At 41.6% G+C, this 20316-nt stretch overlaps 1 protein-coding gene across 2 annotated transcripts in view; it reads left to right on the forward strand.

Annotated features, from left to right (window-relative positions):
- Positions 1 to 20316, forward strand: part of FRMPD2 (FERM and PDZ domain containing 2) — a 127943-nt gene that overhangs the window by 64404 nt on the left and 43223 nt on the right. Inside the window, exons 13-15 of one of the 2 annotated variants that reach the window (XM_010383729.2) lie at positions 7143 to 7298; positions 12323 to 12508; positions 18246 to 18402. In XM_010383729.2, coding sequence (XP_010382031.1) covers positions 7143 to 7298; positions 12323 to 12508; positions 18246 to 18402 — 499 coding nt within the window. The remainder of the gene's footprint in view (positions 1 to 7142; positions 7299 to 12322; positions 12509 to 18245; positions 18403 to 20316) is intronic. The other variant, XM_030940836.1, reaches the window with a different exon arrangement.

A 20316-nucleotide genomic window follows, 5' to 3' on the forward strand; every position in this document is an offset into this window, starting at 1 on the left:
TATATACCTTTCAAGGTCAGTATCAATCCCCTAGAGTTCCTGGCCCCACAAGTGGACCCACTGGGTCATTTTTAGCATCCTCCCATACCCTTGGCCAGCATAGGTGATTGGACAGCATTCTGTTGATTACCAGTGATAGCAAATCAAGCTCAGGCTGGCTTGAATAAAACATGTCATTTACTGGCTTGCAAAACTGAAGGGTTCTGGTTCTTTCTCAGCCCCATAGCATCCCTTTGACAAGCTTCCAGCCCAATCACTCTTACCTTGGACCCTGGGTGATAGGAACTCACATGATGTCAGCAGGACTTGGGCTTCTTGTGTCTCTGAGCTGTGCTCTCCTGTCAAATTTGCGTTTCATGGCTTTCCAATTCCACCCTCCAGGTTCCAGCCCTGTGCAAGAAAGAGAGTCTCTCCCTTCGAAATAGCATGGAAATCGTGGGTTTCTGTCCCATTGGTGCTGACAGAGTCATGTGCCCACCTGAAGCCAATCATTGTGTAGGAGGATGTCATGCTTTGATTGGTTAGACTTGAGTCTAACCCCATGGTCACCCTAGGAGGCAGGGATAGAGCTCACACTGCAAAGTGCATAGACTGAGAGGGAGGAAGGATGGTTTCCCGTTTCCAAAAAGAAGATGAATAGTCACGTGTGGCCGGAAATACATGTCCACCAACAGTGGGCAGTTAGTGGTCAGAGTGGTCAGAGATGTTATATCATTGGTGAACAAAGGAACCATGTTTACCTAAAGTTCTAGTCTGCTACATCACCGGGGTCAGACCTTGTATTATGGGCTGAGTCTTGAGCCCCCAAATTCATATGTAGAACCCCTAATTACCAGTACCTCAGAAGGTGACTGTATTTGGAGTTAGGACCTTTAAAGAGGTGATTAATTTTGGGTGAGACTGTTAAGGTGGGCCCTGATCCAATCTGACTGGTGCTCTTATAAGAAGAAGAAATTTGGACATACGAAGAAACACCAGGGAGGCACAAGTACAGAGGAAAGGCCATGTGAGGACACAGGGAGAAGGCGGCTGTCAGCAAGCCAAGGAGAGAGGCCTTGGGAGAAACCAAACCTGTGGAAGCCTTGGTCTTGGACTTCCAGCCCCCAGAACTATGAGAAAATGAATTTCTATTGTTTAAGCTCCCCAGTTAGTATTTGTTATGGCAACTCCAGTAGATTAATACACCCTGAGTCTGAGAAAGAGAAGCAGTAGCCACCACTGGGTGTGAACACCTTCGCAGAGTTCTGTGTCTTATCCCTCATAGGGTATGTGGGATAGATGGGGAGGGCTGTGAGTGACCTCAGTTATAACTTGCCTGCCTTGGCTCTGGAACTGGACTGAAGGGCAGGGACAAGCCCAACAGTTAAAGCAGTGAGAACAGTGGGGTTGTAAACATTTTTTTTGCCATGTCCCATGGATAAATGGACATTAAAACCCAACACGCACACAAGTATATAGAACAGAACTGAAGCAAAAACCTCAGGAAATAAGGTGCAACCTTTCTATATGCAATGCACATTGATATCTCCTATTATATTTTCATTAATTTTAAAAATGCTGATTATGGGCCCCTAAATTGATTCATAGCTCACCAATGGGTTACAGACTGCGTTTCGCAAAACACTTCTCAGACTCTCCCAACATTGTCTTGCTTTCCTACCGCTACAGCTTCGGAAGGTGCTGCTGTGTCCTGGGGTCTTCGAAGTCCCTGCATATTCCTTCACCCTGCAGGGTTTTTGTTCACAGCATTTATCATCACGTGGGATGATGAATTCATTTTATTGATCATTAGCATAGAAAACACCTGAGGGTAAGGGCTTTTTTGTCTGCTTTGTGTAGCCATTTCTCCAGCACCAAAGCAGTGCTTGAAGCACAGGGAGTTTGTGCAAGAGTTGTGAATGAATGGAGCTGAAACTCCTGGACTGGAAGACACTACAGATGACAGTCATCCATCGGAACATCAGCAGTTGGCTTGTCAAGGAACTGTAGTTCAGTTCCCATCTGTCCGCTCTCCTGGGCCTACCCTGGTCCATGGGGACTGGAAGTTCACTTTCTGCCCCTGACACTGCCCCAGGGAGACAGTGTCTCAGAGCTGGCCTGGACCCCTTAACCTCCTTCCTGCCCTTTTGACAAGCCCTGTCACTGCTTACCCTTGAATTCTTTCCTGCCCTCAGTACCTGGGCCTAGGGCCTTTTTCATGCCTAGGCCACCTTCTTCTTGTCCTTGTGGTGCTACACTGCAGAGTCCTGGGAGGAGGGTGCTCTAAGCCAGGAGTGTCCCAGTGAATCAGTTGACATTCTTGCTGTGGCCTCTGGTTCAGTAGCCATATGGCCTTGGCATGTTTTCTCTCTGAGCCTTGGCTTTTTCATCTGCAAAATGGAAAATAATCATCAATCTCTTGCAAATCTGCTGTAAAGGTGAAAGGTGGCAATGCATGTGTGGTACCTATGCTTACAAGCTTTCCTTTTCCTTCCTCCAGCATTATAGTGCTCTAATATAAAATAACACAACAGCTAACCTTCAGTCTGTAGATTCAGATACAGGATGTCAAACCTGAGTTTAACTCTAGCGCTTAGAGTTGTTGGGGACCACAGGTCAGATCCACTAGAGGCAGGTGGGAGTTTGAGTAATAGTCTCTTACTCAGACCTGGAGTCAGTATAGCAGAGTCTGCTGCCCCAGGGCTCCAGGGGCTCAGACCTGTCTCTATGAGCCTATAATAGTCCAGGTTTTCTAGAGAAACAGAACTAATGGATAGTTATCTATCTATCTATCTATCTATCTATCTATCTATCTATCTATCTATCTATCCATCTATGTATCTATGTATCTATGTATCTATCTATCCATCTATGTATCTATGTATCTATCTATCTATCTATCTATCTATCCATCTATGTATCTATCTATCTATCTATCTATCTATCTATCTATCTATCTATCATCTATCTATCTATCATCTATGTATCTATCTTCTGCCTATGTATCTATCTATGTATCTATTATCTATCTATCATCTATATGTCTTTCTGTCTATCTATCTAGAGATGTATTAGAAGGCATTGGCTCATGTGGTTATGTAGGCTGAGAAGCTTCAAGTTGTGCAGTTAGCAAGCCGGAAACCTGGGAGGGCCAATGGTGCAGTTCCAGTACAAGCCTGAGCCCAAAGGCAAGAGAAGACCTGCATCCTGGCATGAAGAGAGTCAGGCAGAGAGGAGCTGCTTCTCCACAGGAGGGTCAGTCTTTTTGTTTAATTCAGTCCTTCAACAGATTGGATGAGGTCCACTCACATTAGGGAGGGCCATCTGCTTTATTCAGTGTATGGATTTAAGTGTCAGTCAAGTACAAAAACACCCTCACAGTCACACCCAGAATATTTGACCAGATATCTGGGCACCCCATGGCCCAGTCAAGTTGACACATAAAATGGACCAGCACCAACACTCCATTATGGTGCTTTCCTGTGCCCGTCCAGTTTCTGACTGATCTCACCCTGCTTCTGGCTCAGTGTCATCTCATTCTCCTCCTTCTGCTTCCCCATCCCCAAATCCTGCCAAGCCTTAACCTGTCTACTGCCCCGAGGATATTTCTGAGGTGCTCTCTGCTGCCCCCATATGGCTCCTGAAGGCAGACCTTTTTCCTGTCTCATGTTTGTAAAGGCCAGTAAGTTTACGCAAACCCATTCATTTATACAACCACTTACTCAGTCTTGATTTGTGGAAGGTCTGCTCTGGGCTTGGCACCATTGAATTCTTACATCAACCCTGAAAAGCTGGTGCTTGCCATTGAGAAAGTTGTGACTCTGAGGTTAGGTAAGCTAGAAAGAGCGCGACCAGGGCTCACTTCACATTGCTTTGCTATATGACTGGTGCTGCAATGGACACTTCAAAGGGCATTGAGTGAGGCCTCAGAAGGGAGAGTCCCTCTCTGTGTCATTGAAAGGGCAAGAGGAGAAGTCTGGCCTGTTCGCTGCCTGAGCCTCGGTGGCTGTGAAGCTGGGTGGCGGCCACCTGTTGTATCTGGGAAGACAGTGTGGCCTCCTAAGGGGCTTATATTTTCTTTGATAAATGGTTCTGTTACTGAAAAAAATAACTTGGAAACCACTGTTGTGAAAGATTGGGAGCCCCTGAAGAATTTTAAGCAGGGAAGCAACATGATTACATTTGCATTTTAAAAAGGGAGACAAAGACAATTTAGTATAAAAATAAATCTCCTTAATCACATCATCACAGCAGAATAACTTTCCTCTGGGTGCATTCTCTCCCTGCCTTGATCACATGCGGGGGTTTTTACACAGTTGTGAACTTCACCACATTCGATTTGCATTCTTCTTTCTCACTCAATTGTACATGTCCTCCAGTGGCCTTCCTAGTGATCCTCTGGAGTGGCAGCCTGCTATGCCTTCCCAGTCTTCCTTCACTTCTTCGTTCTTGTATTGTGGGGTATTCACCCAGTAGCACTATGTGAGTGATAACTACTATTATTATCATTTAAATTGCATCTGATTTTTCTGTTTTATAAATGCCATAAAAACAAGTGTACTTGACCCCAGAGTTTTTTCAGTCCCTTATGGACTTTTCTCTTGGATATATTCCTACCAAAAGGATCCTGGGTCAAAGATCCTAAATGCTTTTTTAAAATAAATGTTTTAATAGACTTTAATGTTTGGAAGAGTTTTGGATTCACAGTAAATTTGATTTGAAAATATAGGGAGTTTTCATATATCCCCTGCCCCTTGACATGCACGGCCTTCTCCTACAGACAACATAAAAATCCTGCACCAGAAGGTACATTTGTTACAATCAATGAACCTACATTGACACACCATTACCACTGAGAGCTCATAATTTACACTGAGGTTCACGCTTGATGTTGTACATTCTATGGGTTTTGACAAATGTATAAAGACATGTATCCACCATTATGCTATTGTTGAAGTCAAATAAAATATGGAGATGAATCTCTAAATTTAAAACAATTTATTTGGGAAGCAAGAATTGCAGTTTGGGGTATACTCACATACTGGATGGTCTTTGGTGTGTCTCAAGAACGAAGAGAAGGTTGAGATTTTTCTTAGGAATAAAAATGTTGTAGTTTTGAAGGAAAACTCATCAGCACTTGAGAAGCTTTTGGGAACTGAAAACTGATTGGTGAGTGACAGTGGGAGGTGAAACAAGTCTTAGAGTCCCAGCAGGTCTTTTCAGCAGCTACTAGGTAAAATTGGTCTTAGGGTTACAGCAAGTCCTTTCAGTAGTTGGGCTGTTGGAAAAATTTAATTCTTGGAGCAGGTGCTATGTGCCCCGAATTCATTTTCTTCCTGGTTCCTGGACTCTGATTTAGTTGAATATGACAATAATTACTCAATTTGTATAACCAGTTTTCAAGCATCTTACAGAGTAATTTCATGGCCCTAAAAATCCTCTATGCTCCACTTATTTATTTCTCCCTGCCTCCAAACCCCTGATCTTTTTACACTTCCATAGTTTTGCTTTTTCCAGAATATCATATATCTAGGATCATACAGTATGTAGTCTTTACACACCTACTTCTTTCACCTAGTAATATGCATTTTAGACTCTTCCATGTCTTTTCATGGCTTGACAGCTCATTTCTTTTTAGCACTGAACAATATTGCATTGTCTGGATGTAACAGTTTATTTATCCATTCACCCACTGAGGGACATCATTTGCTTCTAAGTTTTGGCAATTATGAGTAAGGCTGCTATAAACATCTGTGTGCAGGTTTTTGTATGGACATAAGTTTTCAACTCCTTTTGGTAATTACCAAGGAGCACGATTGCTCGATTGTATGGTAAACATATGTTTAGTTCTATGAAAAACCACCAAACTGTCTTCTAAAATGGCTGTGCCATTTTGCAATCCCACCAGCAATGATTGAGAGTTCCTGTTGTTCCACATCCTCACCAGCATGGTGTTGCCAGTATTCTGGAATTCGGCCACTCTAATAGCATTCTAAATGCTTTTTACGCACTAGCCTGCTGAACAATGTCTCTCCGTTTGTGGTGGAGCTGAGCTCAAAACCAGCACGAGCCAGCACCAGCCTGAGGATTCTTGGTCCATGGCCACATGGGGACATGCTACATCAGGAGAGTGGGAGGTGGCGGACACTGTGCTCTTCCCTTCAGATCCCCCCTCAGGCCAACTCGTTCACCCCCAGCCCCAACGAGGCCAGATTCTCCCAGATCCTAGCTGCCTTCCTCATGAGTAACTGTTCTCAACTGGAGGGAAATGGCTTGCCCAGGGTTAGGCTGGCAAGGGCATCCTGAGACCAGGACATGTTGATTTGGGAATACAAAGGAAAAGTCAGCTTCTCCCTCTGCCTGGTCCTGCATTTCTCATTCTGTATATTGGACCTCAATATCACTCCTGCGTGGACTTCTGCAGACTTCTGCCTGCCCCAGAGTCTGTGTTCAGGGAACTCACCATCAAGCAGTGAGTGATTCGACCTGCTATCCTCTCCTAGCGGGGATGCAGCCTCAGTCTCTCAAAGAACAGACTTGACGAAGGTGGGGTGGGGGTATCCAGTCTCCCCTTTTTCAGGGGGCTACTCCTTGAACACTTTCTTGTGCAGCAATGATGCCAAAGCTAAGACCTTCCTGGTGAGAAGACACAATGTTCTGGGAGTGCAAGTAGACAGAAATGCTAAATGAATTAAGAAAAAACATGGAGTTTTGGGGCCAAGGTTTTGCTGTGCCTTTTGGTAAAACATACGTCATGGAAAGTGTGAGGGTTTGGGGTGAACAAATCTTGTTTCTGTCACTTTCAAGTGGTGTGAGCTTTGCCCTGTTGAGTGACCTCTCTCTTGCTCCTCTTGGCAATGGCAATGACAATGCCGTCTTCAGAGTATTCCTGTGAGAATCAGAAGAGCCTTATGTGTTCTGTGAACTACCTGCATAAAAAGGGGCTCAAAAACAGCTCCTTTACTCTCTCTTTTCTGTTCATGTCCTAGGGTTTGGCCCTGTTTCTAGTATAGTGGAAAATAATTTCCCAGGTGGGCACCTCGAGGAAGTGTCTTTCTCTGGAGCTCTCCTGGAATTGTGACTACAGATAATGTTTTCATTCTGCTCAGAGTCCCCCGGACAGTGTCTTGATCATGCCCTCCCCCTCTGCATCTTACTTCCAGCAGGTGGAGAGTAAGCCATACTTTCACGTTGAAGATTACATCCCAGCAAGTCTGATCGAGAGGATGACTGTTTTACGCGTCCAAGTCGAAGTCTCAGAGATGCACCGGCTCAGCTCTGCACTCTGGGGAGAGGATGCTGAGCTGGAGTTCTTGAGGGTAAGGCCTTCCTGACCTGGAGAGAGGTGTTGGTCTTCAAGGGAATGCAGTCAGCAATCCCCTCTGGAGCCTTCTCAAGGGGTCCAGGTGTGTGCAGACCCACAAGGAGGCATGAGCAAGGGTGGAGCTCTAAGAGGGAGGGAGGGGCAAGGAGAGGCTTCTGGAAGCAGCTGGCATTGGAAATGACGCCAAAGAGGGTAGGATTTAGTGAGCTGGGGTGAGTGTGGTAGGGCTTTTCCTTATTTATTTATTTATTTTTTTTGAGACGGAGTCTCACTCTGGGATTACAGGTGCCTGCCACCATGCCCCACTAATTTTTGTATTTTAGTAGAGACAGGGTTTCCCCGTGTTGGCCAGGCTGGTCTCAAACTGCTGACCTCAGGTAATCCACCTGCCTTGGCCTCCCAGAGTGCTGGGACTACAGGCGTGAGCCACTGTGCCCGGCCAAATCTTAGATCAGCATTCCAGACACTTTCCTCCAAGCAGGGAGACCACGTTTCTTATAGTTGACACATGGGACAGCAGTAGTACAAGATCAGAGCTTGAGCCAGAGAAAAGCCGTTGCAAAACCCCAAGTTTGCAGCCCTCCAGGCAGCAGTCCTCAACACAGCACAGCTGCTGTGGCCTGTGGACAGGGGTACAGCTTGAGCCCGCTGTCTCTTCACCAGCAGGGCAGAAACAGTGGCACTGCAGTACCCCCGTGTGGGCACACACAATGATGAATAGTCTTTGCTACTCCACAACCTCCCCTTGCTGTGGGCCAGGCACTGGAAAATGGAGACAAAAAAGCATATGCTCTTTGTTCCCAGGAAGCCCCACGTCTTGTGGGGAGGATTGCGGTCTACCCACAGGCGCACAACTCAATAAACGCTCAATGGAACAAGAACAATACCAGCTACTCTATGTCAAGATATGGGGACCAGGGAGGGAGTGGCTACTGTGCCTGTGCAGATACAGCTGGGGGGCAAGTGAGAGGACACTCGCAGCTTCCCCAGGACAGGATAGAGGCTGGGCCATTTGATTGGGGGAGCAGTTTTAAAAGGAAGCTAGGAGATTTGTATATTTCTCTGTACAGAAGTCAGGTAGAAATATTCCGTCTGTGTTTTCTAGCCCTTAATTGAGATGGGTACTTGAAAACAGAACAGCCAACATGAGGTCGGTCCTTTGCTTTTCAGCCAGTCATTTTGCAGAACTATCCCTGTATCTAACATAGTGTAGCCTGCAAGCGTTTCGTTTGAGAAGCACTGGCAAAGCATGATCAGGGCACTCCATAGTCCGGGCTGCACACGTGTTCCCTGTCAAGGGGACAAAGCATTCCCTTGATGAAGGACCAGTGGAGACTTCAAAGCCACCTGATGATGAGTGGTCACAGAGCCACAGAACTGCAGAATCCAGTCTAGAGGCCAAGGACCCAACCCTGCAATAGACGCCTGTAGGATGGACGTTACCTTCTGGCCTCTGCCCAGACCCTGGCTTTGAGTGCTGAGTTCACTGTCAGGGTCCCTCGCTTCCTGGTTGAATGATGAAAAATGATTGTAAAAGAAACTACCAGGCTCAGAAGCAAAAATACAGGAAACCAATTTTCCCCCATTCACAGAAAGCACTGAATAGATTTTATTTCGTTTACATGTAATCTTTATCGGTTTCAAGGAGCACTCTTGCTTTTGCAGTTCCCCTTGGTAGACTGGTTGGGGTTGTTAACACTAGTGTTACCTGCCTGTGGTACAGACGGAGACACTAGACAGGGCTCTGTCATCACCCCCAGAGCACACTGGGAGCCTCTCATTAGGGTGAGGGTTTGTTAAAGGTTTTCTCCCCCTCCCTGATTATAAAAGTAAACATTTCCTCATAATTCTGCTGCCTGGAGATAGCACAGTTATATTTTGGTATATTCATCCTTCTCTGTTTGTTCTGTGCATTCCTATATATGTGTATATGCATATATGTTTAAAATTAGCTTTATATTATATATGCACTTTTATGTATGCATATAATCCCATAAATCTAAACATTTGAAAACTTCTTTTGAATTAACGTATGTTGTACCCTACTTTTTTCTCTCAATGCTCTATTGTTTAACATACAAATAGTTTCCAATATGGGACTATTTAAAATGATACTGAGATTAGCATCTTTTACATATAAATCTTAGCTGTATTTCTGCTTCATTCCTTAGGGATAGAATCTCATGAGTGGAGTTACTGGGTGGAAGGTAATAAACATTTTGAACATTGTTGATACATATTGCTAAGACACCTTGCACTGCAGTCCTTTCTGGACACTTTCCATCCCTTCTACTGGGCTATAAATGCCTGGAGGGCCCTGGGTCCTCAGAGCCCACCCCAGAGCTCAGTTACTACTCTACAAGCAATCACTGGATTATTTAATTATAGCTCCTCATGGCTCTTGTGTTTCATTAGAAAAAGGAGAAAATCATTATTGGGAGGCTGCCTCTTGGCCCCCGGTTCACTAATGACTAACTCTGACAGTTCAGCATCTCATACTAGCAACAGACTGGGCAAAAGTCCATTTTGGGGAGCACTGAATACCATAGTCTGTCTGTAGATTCACAACTATATTAGCGTATTAATCTCAGAATAATCTGTTTAAGGTGAATTCAGTGTTTTCCTAACTTCCTCAACCATGGAGCCATTTTCCTACATAGCTGAGGGTTGTAATAGGTTATTAAAATATTTTTTTCTTGCTATTGAAATCATACTGGTTGTATCTTGTAGTTTCTCCCACTTAGCACTACAACAAATGCACTCTCCTGATAATTACAAATGCTTTATAAATATCATTTGTAAAGGCTGCCTGATAATCAATTTTAAGGCAGTACTGTTTTTAGGAAACTGTTTACTTCCAGGAGCTGGTTTCCCCAAATCACCCCACAAATCTGTACTGAACAGCATTATGAGAAGGGGTTGTCCTGATTATTCAGCATATTTTCTTAGGGTAAATACCCACGGGTGTAATTATGAGGTCAGAGAAGATGAATTCTGAACCCCTTGATGAATATCCAGAAATAACAATCCATTTGTTTAGAAGAATGTTCAATACAGCAAGGGTGCTGTGTGGCTGCAGCCAGGAGTGCTTGGTCCCATCTCAACTTTGCTGCCTGTTGTAAGGAGGACAGGCCTTGTAGTAAGATGGCCCAAAGCACATGGAGAGGAAATGACCCTTTGAAAGGACACCCAGCAATAGCAATGCAAACAGGGCCAGGAGAAGCATCCTAGGAGACTCCCTAGCAGACAGGGAATGGAGGTAGACGTCATTATTTTATTGTTTTACAGATGAAGATGCCATTGACAACATTAAGTATATTCGCCTATGTTTCCAGGCCTTTTGGATTCCCTGTATTTCAGTTGTTAAGAGTGAAGACTCAGGAGCAAACAGGCTCATCCTTCCATATTTCTATTCCTGACTCCAAAGCAGGAACTTGGACAGATTACTTAGAAAAGGGATAGCTTCACCATCTCTGTGATTGTTCTGAAGATTAAATAATAATGAAATTATGCTGGGAGAGGCTTAGCATGGTGCTTTACCAGTAGGAATCTTGAGGCCCAAAGAACTGAAAAGTATCATATCTCTCTTTGTATAGTTAAACAATAAATTAGAATATAAACTAATACTAAACAATTGAAGAAGTATAAGTCTAGCAAAGGTGTCTTTATCCTAATGAGGACTACTTATTAATGCTTATTTTTAAAAGAAATATCACACCGAATTCTTTAAAAACATCTACCTAGTTATCTTGGGATGGTCCTGCTTTGTTAAACTTTAATCACATGCCCAGTCTGGCCACTGGATATTTCAGCACCAGCGCTCAGTAAATATTGATTTGTATGATGATGAGGATACTGACTGATTATGATGACGATGATAATCATGATGATGATGATGATGACAGGGTCTCTCCAAAGTTAAATGAAGGAGGCTTAGGGTTCAGAAATGTAATCTGAACCCTGTGTGAAGAGCTGTGGAGTCTGCAGGCAGCATAAGCTGTCTGCACAGACTTCATCAACAGTGAATGGGCAAGGAGCCTGAGAAAGAAGCTCTCAAAAGCCATAATTTGTCCCTGTTTTTGTGACCTTGCCTGGGGATGAGAGAGATTGGATAGGACATGATGCTCTCTGGTTGGGGGTAGGAATGGGATACCAGATCTCAGCAATAAAACCCTTCTGAGAGGGCTTCAAATGCATGGAGCAAGAGGTCCTGGCTGTGGGTCCCAGAGACACATCAACTTTCTGATGGGGACTGGCGTCTTCCTGGTGAAGAAGAGGTTGGGAAAGCCCAGGGTGGGAAAGTGATAGCCATTCAGGTGTAGAAACATTTGTGTTCATTTTATATTCTGGTCTCTTAAGAAGTTGGTGGCCTAATGCAGTCCCCAGCTCCAGTTGACCCATGGCCTCTGGCAAAATTTATTCCCCTAACCTAGTAAACAGAGGCAAGACCTTGGGCTATGGGGACCCCCATGAAGGCATTGCTGCAGTGGTGAGGAGTGCCAAAGTGAATTGTCATTTTCTCTGCAGTTCACAACTAATACTGGTGATCTGGAAGGTTGCTTTCTATGCCTTAGCTGCAGTTTTTGTATCTGTCATGTAAGGGGGTTGGAACAGAAAATGCTATAGACTCTGACATAACCAGGAAAAGAAATCTCTTACTATGAGATGTCCCAGAAGGGTATGAATTCTAAAAAACTTATTCAGAATATTATTATTCTACTGTGTTATTTTCATAATAACTGTGTTCTAAGTACTATTTTAGGTATTCCATGAGAAAAGTATTCCTTGGGTTACAAAAAAAAAAAAAAAAAAAAGGAAAATTCCATCATATCAGAGGTGCAGAGAAATTCTGTACGTAGCAAATAAATCTGTTCGATCCAGTGTTTCCTAAACTTATGGGATGATCCTACTCTTTCTTTTCAGAACGCCTATCAATGTGTTTTGCATGGAGTGAGTGACGTGAGGGCCCATTATTTTAAACCATGTGCCTGTTTCTAAATCAGCCTTTTTCTGCTCCAGGTCACTCAGCAGCTCCCAGAATACGGTGTGCTGGTTCACCAAGTATTCTCAGAGAAGAGGAGGCCAGAAGAGCAGATGGCCCTGGGGATCTGTGCCAAAGGTGTTGTAGTATATGAAGTGAAAAACAACAGCAGAATTGCAACTTTACGGTTTCAGTGGAGAGAAACTGGAAAGATTTCTACTTATGTGAGTGCAGCTCAGTTGATAAATAACCTGCACTTCATTTTCCTCTAATTTGTTGGCCATTTAGAGGAGCAGTGGGTCGTGGGTCACGTGGCTTTCTCCTGACCAAACGTTCTCACAACCTGTCTGTTTGTTAACCTGCATTCTGATGCATTGAAGGATATTTGGAAGAAGTCTGCCAGGGGATTTTGGGAGGTCCTCAGGAGGCCATTTCTTCCCTACTATTCCTTGCCTGGACCCCCACATATCCCCAAGAACAGCCATTGGTCTAAAGGGCTACACTTCCCTTCTGGGTAAAGTTTTCTTAATTTGGAGACTCCATTAATGTTGAGAGCAAAGTTGGAGATGGGAAATGGATGTTGAGAGTGTAGTTTAGGTTGAGTAGAGCCTGAAAGGTTTGGTAACTTCTTTCTGTGTTTTAATTTTCCCTTAGCACACGATGTGCCAAGGCCTCTGGTCTGTCTCTGAGGACTAAAGATGTGCTACGGGACACTGAGGATTGCAAAATTTTGATAGCTCTTAAAAGTTTCAAAGTCTATTTTTGGATAGAAAATCGCCATTAAGTATACAACATTTGAAATCTACTTGAACACTATTTGCATGCATATTTCTATCTCCTGAAGTGAGTCACTCTGGCACTGTACCCTGGTGGCTGACAGCCTCTGCCTGTCCTGTGGTTGTTCCAGTCAGTACCTGTGTCACTTCAGTGACGATTTATTATAAAATATGAAGTTCTTTATCTTGTGGCCCATGAAAAAATATTTGTTTCCTATTTAGTTTTCTCTATGGTTAAAAACATTTTCTGACTAGATCACTATTTGTATTATTATTTGATGTTAGAGTTTCCTGAGTAGAACATAATTGCTTTCATTCATTTTCAGGATGTTTCTTTTATTTCTTCCATCCTGGCTTTGAAGTTAACACATTGTCAAGATACAATTTCATAATAAATTGTTGTTTGTTTTCAGGAAAAAAGCTTACATATAAAAATAAATAATAATTGAGCACAATTTAATTGAGTTTATTCAAGTGGTCCATATATTATCAGGAAACTGACTTTTTTTCCAAATTATTTTGACCAAACTCAAATGAATTTATATTTGTGAATTTTTCAGAATTTTAATTACTCAAATTACTTTAACTAAACTGAAAGATTATATGAAGAACTTTGTTTAATGAATTTAATACTACTACATTACTTATTTTTTATTGCATGTTTAATTGTTCAGATTTTTCAATGCACTGTTTCAAAATATTCATAAAAATGCAGATAACCTAAAAAGTAATTTTTAAAAATGGAATTTTTTGAAGCTGTAAAGCTCAACAGTCCCCTTAAGTAAGTACTTTATGTATACATTGGTTTAACTTGTACAGGTATTTATTTCCCCCCCCACCAGGGGATTTCCTGATTAAATTAGTTGATTAATTTCTTGATTAAAACTGGGAAGTCATCAGGCTCTGAAGACAAACTTAGTAGCTCAAAAAATACTTAATTAGGGGTTCCATTCTCTGATGATCATCCTCTTCCTTGGCGTGAATAACTTATTTTTACAGAACAGTCATCAGATGAAGAAATGTCATCGGCAGCTTGCCGCAAACCAAGCATCTTACGCAGATAATGACTTGAACTCTTTATGCTTCTGTAAGAACAAAATAGGGAATTCAGTGAATAACATGAAAATTAACTCAGGAAACTGGTCTCAGTTTTGCTTTTTAATACCTGAGGCCAAAATTCTTCAAACAATTACAGATCATTCATCTTGCCAGCCTGCACCAAAGCAGCAAAGGAAATGGAGAAAGATGACATTTCCAAAGAATATGATTCGTCGATGTGTTGGCATCCATGTGTGGTTTGATTGTTCAATAAAAAACCTGTTCCTTCTAGAACAATAAACCTATGCATGTTAGTAACTGTTCTGGGTTATCAACACTAGTTAAATCTCTGAAGAGAAATACATAGAAACAGAAGCAGATACATGCTATGTGGGACCCTCTTTATGAAAAAGAATACAAAGTTACAATAGATGGCATGAAAGAAATGTTTATTTAGAATGAGAAAAGAAATCACAAAAACTTTATGAATTTTTAAAAGCTGAACAAATCCTGCAGATATCACAAAAGCCAGCAAGTAATATTTTTATTAACTTCCTGACGATGTCTATAATACTTTTTTCCTTTCAAATTTTTAATGGCATACTCTGATTATTTTTCCATATGATGAAACTTTTGTTATATAATTTTCTCTAGAGAGGATAGAAATATAGTTTAGCTTTTCTTCTAGCATGGTGGATTGAAATGTTTTTATTATTGAAACGATTAATAGGATGCATGAAACACGCAGCTTTGCATGAAACATTTTTGCTCTTTCTAGTGCTGCAACAGAGTTCTTTGCTGCAAATGCGTGAAACCTAACAAATTCTATTTCATGGGATTCCCATAAAAAATTCATATGATGTATTGATAATGCAGTATACACTATTATAGAGTATATCCCTGATAGGGAAGCATTTCAATTGGATAGTATTTTTGAGAACTAAATTACAGTTTTTCATTTCTGATGAGTGCAAAAACTTCTTGTAGATCAGCTACTGGCTCTGTACAGCTCATGCTTCCTTGGGGGGCTGGGTATTATAGAGCATGGTCAATTTCATCTGGCTGCTGGCCCTGCAACTTTCTGCTGAGATTTTAGTTGAGTTAGACAAATGGAAGGAGTATTCTGGGATAGCTAGCAATAAAGCAACTATTCTAGAAGAGCCTTCAAATCACCTAAATAAATCCAACTAAATCTAAACCAAGTGTATCCCCATCTCAACTTCTTAGAGAGATCTGGTCCATGTCACCCAATACCACCTGGTGCGAAGGTGAGTGGCAAGGAGGGTGTGTCTGAGTAGAAAGAGTCAGTGGTCTTAACAAACTGGGGTGAAAACATCTTACTTTCTGCGTATGATAAGACCATGTGAATGCATTGCCAGGGCTCCTCCCAGGAGCTTAGTGCCCTGGACCTTCAGTTTCATTAGCTTGATGGCAAATCTCCCCTGCCTAGAAAACTATTATTTGTATTTGATACAAAGATGTATCAAAACAAATAATCAAGCAGGTGAACAAATAGCAACAGAAAAAAAAAAATAAAAAACTCCTAGGGATGAAAAATATTCAAAATGGTAAACTGATGCTTTGAAACCAGCATGTTACAGAAGCACCTGCTATGAATTAGGTGCGTGCAAGAGTAATTGCGGTTTTCGCCATTACTTTTAACGGCAAAAACCGCGATTACTTTTGCACCAACCTAATATGTTTATACTGCAACCACAGAAGTGTAAAGAAGGGATTTCATGCTGGTGCTGAAAACTCAGAGATTGGAGTTATACATCATCGTATACATCATCAGAGCAGCAGCTTGCCTATGCGAAAGTTTGCGGATAAGAATTTTCCATTATATGATGTTATCAAAATGGTGACAAATGGAAATAAAATCCAAACCACTACAGTCAAGACTGTTTTCACCTTTATGTCAAGAAATAGGATCAACATTCCACTCTGGTGTTTGATACCTTGGAGCACTGGCATCTGAAAGCAGAGTTTTGCTGAGAGTTTATAAGCTGAAAGAAACTTTGGTGTGTGTGTTTGTTTGTATGTGTCTGTGTGAATGATTCTCTCTTCTCAGATTTGTTAAAAAATAGTTATTACATTTTAAAAAGTGATTTATTCTTGCAAGACACAGTGGCTCACCCCTGTAATTCCAGCACTTTGAGAGGCTGAGGAGGATCACTTAAGCCTAGGAGTTCGAGACCAGCCTGGGCAACATAGCGATACCCCTGTCTCTACTTAAAAAATACAAAAATTAGCTGGATGTGGTGGTGCCTGCCTGTGATCCCAGCTACTTGGGAGGCTGAGGTGGGAGGATTGCTTGAATCCAGCACTTTAAGGTATCAGTGAGTTATGATTGTGTCGCTGCACTCCAGACTGGGTGACAGAGCGAGACCCTGTCTCAAAAGAAGAGTGACTTGTTCATATAAAAATTGCTTAATATCTGGATAAACTTAATATAAAACTATCAGGATTGCATGAAAGACTATCAGTGTGTAGTGACAAAGTGTTTGGATTTCAAGCAAATATTCAACTTTGAAAAAGTGTGGATAAAATGATCTGTTGAGTACTAAAGAAGAATTATTATGAGTAGTGGAGCAGCATTTATGAATGCTTGAGACAACACATTATTTAAAGAAATACTAGTTATAGTACAGTTCAATTGGATTCAGAATCCATTCCTATTAGCACAAGGAGGCTTAGCACTATACTTGTCAGTAAAAGTAGAATATATAGATAATGAACAACTTATCTAAAATTAAGTTAATGGTAAAAAGGAGTTTCTCAGAGAAAAAGCAATGAATATTTATCTGCCTTTTGTTGATATCTGACATGCATGAATGGAATTTCTTGGAAATGGTGACTATCAGGAATTAAAAGAGATTAGCCTTAAAGAGGATCAGGGGTTTCTGGGAGCCCTTTCAAGCATAAGCCCTGTTTCTATAAAGTTATCTTTTTTTTTTTTTTTTTTTTGAGACGGGGTCTTGCTCTGTCCCCCAGGCTGGAGTACAGTGGCGTGATCTCGGCTCACTGCAAGCTCTGCCCCCCGGGTTCACGCCATTCTCCTGCCTCAGCCTCCCGAGTAGCTGGGACTACAGGTGCCCACCACCACGCCTGGCTAGTTTTTTGTATCTTTTAGTAGAGACGGGGTTTCATGGTGTTAGCCAGAATGGTCTCGATCTCCTGACCTTGTGATCCACCCGCCTCAGCCTCCCAAAGTGCTGGGATTACAGGCTTGAGCCACCGCGCCCGGCCCTATAAAGTTATCTTTATAGGAGCAAGCTGAAAGTTCTTATTGAAATAGATAGAATACCCAGAATGAAGACTTTATTTGGAAGTTTTATATGAATTAATATTTAATATCACCTATATTTATATTTTATTGTTATTATCAGAATAATATATTGCAAAAATTTGTGTGTTTTTCATAAGGCTCTATACAGGTAGGCTCATATAGGTCATCTTCCCCAGTTTAGCCCAGTGAGCTGGACAAATACTACCCCTTTGTTTCTGGGCCTTGAAGGTATAATGTGGGGAAGCATTTCTTTGTGGTGTGACCTCAATTCCTGTGGCATTTTGAGGACTCTTGCTTTTTTATTTTTCATCTGCAGAATAAAAAAAGTGATAGAATCTCTCTTATTCTGTAGTTGTGAAGACAAAATAAATTCATACTCATAAAGCATTTAGAACAGAATCTGCCACGTTATAGCCAGAAATATTATAATACACAGGTGTTTTTATCTTTTTCATAACCTGACTAGTTGAGATTTTGTCTACAACTTCTTGGAGTTTGTACAATAAAAGCAATGGGAATACTTAGTGGCTTTTCATAATGCACACTGAGGGTTAGGTTCCGTCCTTGCTGAGGTCAATGTACCTGACCCACTTCATATTCTCTTCACCCAGCATGCTCCTTGGAAAATAGTAATTGTTTGATAAACAATTTGATTGATGAATGAAGAAAAAACTAAAAAGAGGGATTTTCTTTACGCTAAGAAGAATATCAAGCCATAGTCAGACAGCATCTGCCATGCACCCGTGGATGCCTGCTACAGGATGTGGAACTGAGGGACCGAGCATTTTCTTGCAGTTGTGCATCAGTGGAGAGTTGTGGATGATCAGTGTATTTAAAGTCTGTGTTTGCTTCCTTCAGCAAAAAAAGTTCACCATCACAAGCAGTGTCACTGGGAAGAAGCACACGTTTGTCACGGATTCAGCCAAGACCAGTAAATACTTACTGGACCTCTGCTCAGCCCAGCATGGGTTTAATGCACAGATGGGTTCTGGGCAGCCTTCCCATGTTTTATTTGGTGAGTAGAAGCTATATTCCCCATATACACTGTGACAGTTTGTTATTTCATAAAATAATTTGTGTAAATAGAAACAATTGATCTGGGTACCTCTAATAGAGTTGTAAATCTCTCTAACAATGACAGAAATACAATAAAAATGAAATATAGTTTTATTTTCTCATGTTGGCAAGTACTAAAATAACACTGGGAGGGTAAATTGATATGATCTTTTCAGAGTGCAATTGGAAATATACATCAAAAGCCCTAAAAAGTGCATGTCCCGTTGACCCCATAATTTTACTTGTAGCTAGATATTTATCCTAAGATAATCAATATAGACATACCCAAAAGTTGCTGCCCTTGGACGTCTACTAGGGTGTCGTTTATGACAGTGACCATTTGAAAGCAATCTAAGTATCCAAACATAGAAGACCAGATAAATAAACCAAGAACATCTATATAAGTCAGACAGTAAAATCAGTTTTTGGACACTAATGATGTGTGAAACTACATGATATGGTGCTAAGTGAGGAAAAGGAAGTTATAAGACTGTGTCTAGCTAGCACCGTCCAATGACACTTTCTTCAATGATGGAAATATCTGCATTGTTCAGTGTGGGAGTCACTAGCAATGCAGACCTATCATTAACAAAAGTTTTTGGAAAAGGAATTCAAAGGAAAAAGACTTTATTCCCGTTACAGTCTGCAAAAGCAGAAGGCACAACCTTGGTATAAAACAAAGGTGTGTTCTAGAGAACAAAGAGAGGGTTTGACTTTTATAGAGAAAGTTCCCACCGAGGTTCCCAGTCAAGTTCATTTATGCAAATGAAGTATTCAAACTTGCTTAGTTCAGATTGGTTGATGTGGTGCAGTTCTGACTAGCTGATGCAGCTGAGCCCTTATTTGAGGAGGCAGGTGAGCTCTGATTGGTTGGTTCAGGTGAGCTCTGAAAGTCCCATTGTTAAACAGAAGTGTGGGTATTCAGGGAACTCAGAGTACCTGTGTGACCTCTAATCAGCAAATGGCTGCTTGGCTCTGTTTTGTTTATTTATTTATATTTTTTAGCTTTTAGTTTTTATTTGCTTATGAAACATAATACAATTTTGGACAAAAGGTAACAAATAAACATTGAAATTTCAATGGCTTAATACAGCAAAAGTTTGCTTCTCAGGTGCTTCTCAGTCTGGCTATTTTGCAGCTCTCCTCCAGTGACTTGGGGTCTTGGCTGCTTCCACAGAGAGCTCCATTATCTAGAACAATTACTCCAGAAAGGAAAGAGAGAGGTGTAAAATTGCACAAGATGTTTTAAGAGACAGACCTCAAAGTGACTCATATTCCTTCCATCTGCATTTCATTAACAGAACATTGTCACACGGCCCCCATGACAAGTACAAAAGGGGTTGGAAAGGGAGGAGTTCCTGTGTGCCCAGGAAGAGGAAGTAGTATAATGATACACCATGGTCCTTGCCATAATGGCTGTAGTCATCGACTGTATCACCCTTAACTGAGAGTTTGGTATTAAATTCATAGCAGGACCAGATTACTGAAGAGGCAGAGTTTGTAATTTGTGTTTAGATTGGAATCCTTGCAAGGAAAAACACTAAAATGCTTCTGCAGTACACATAATCTAGAGATCAGGTGAACAGCACGGTGACCTGAATGCAGAGCAGTTGAAGATTACCTACCAACAAGAATGACAAGGAATGTCCTATTAAACAGCCCTGGAAGCCACTTGTACCAATCAGGAAGCTATTTGATGCTGCTTAGCAATTACAGTGAGAAATGTAACTCATCACATTCTCCTACTTTTGGTTGCTTAGCAGATCTTTTGCTTACTGTGCTTCTAAATTCAAAAAATATAAATACCCTTGTTTTATCAGGACCATATCTTAAAACTTTAAGGTACCTAGTATGGTAGGATTTTTTTTGCCTG

Source organism: Rhinopithecus roxellana, chromosome 11, assembly GCF_007565055.1.
Source record: "Rhinopithecus roxellana isolate Shanxi Qingling chromosome 11, ASM756505v1, whole genome shotgun sequence".
NCBI classification, from domain to species: Eukaryota; Metazoa; Chordata; class Mammalia; order Primates; family Cercopithecidae; genus Rhinopithecus; species Rhinopithecus roxellana.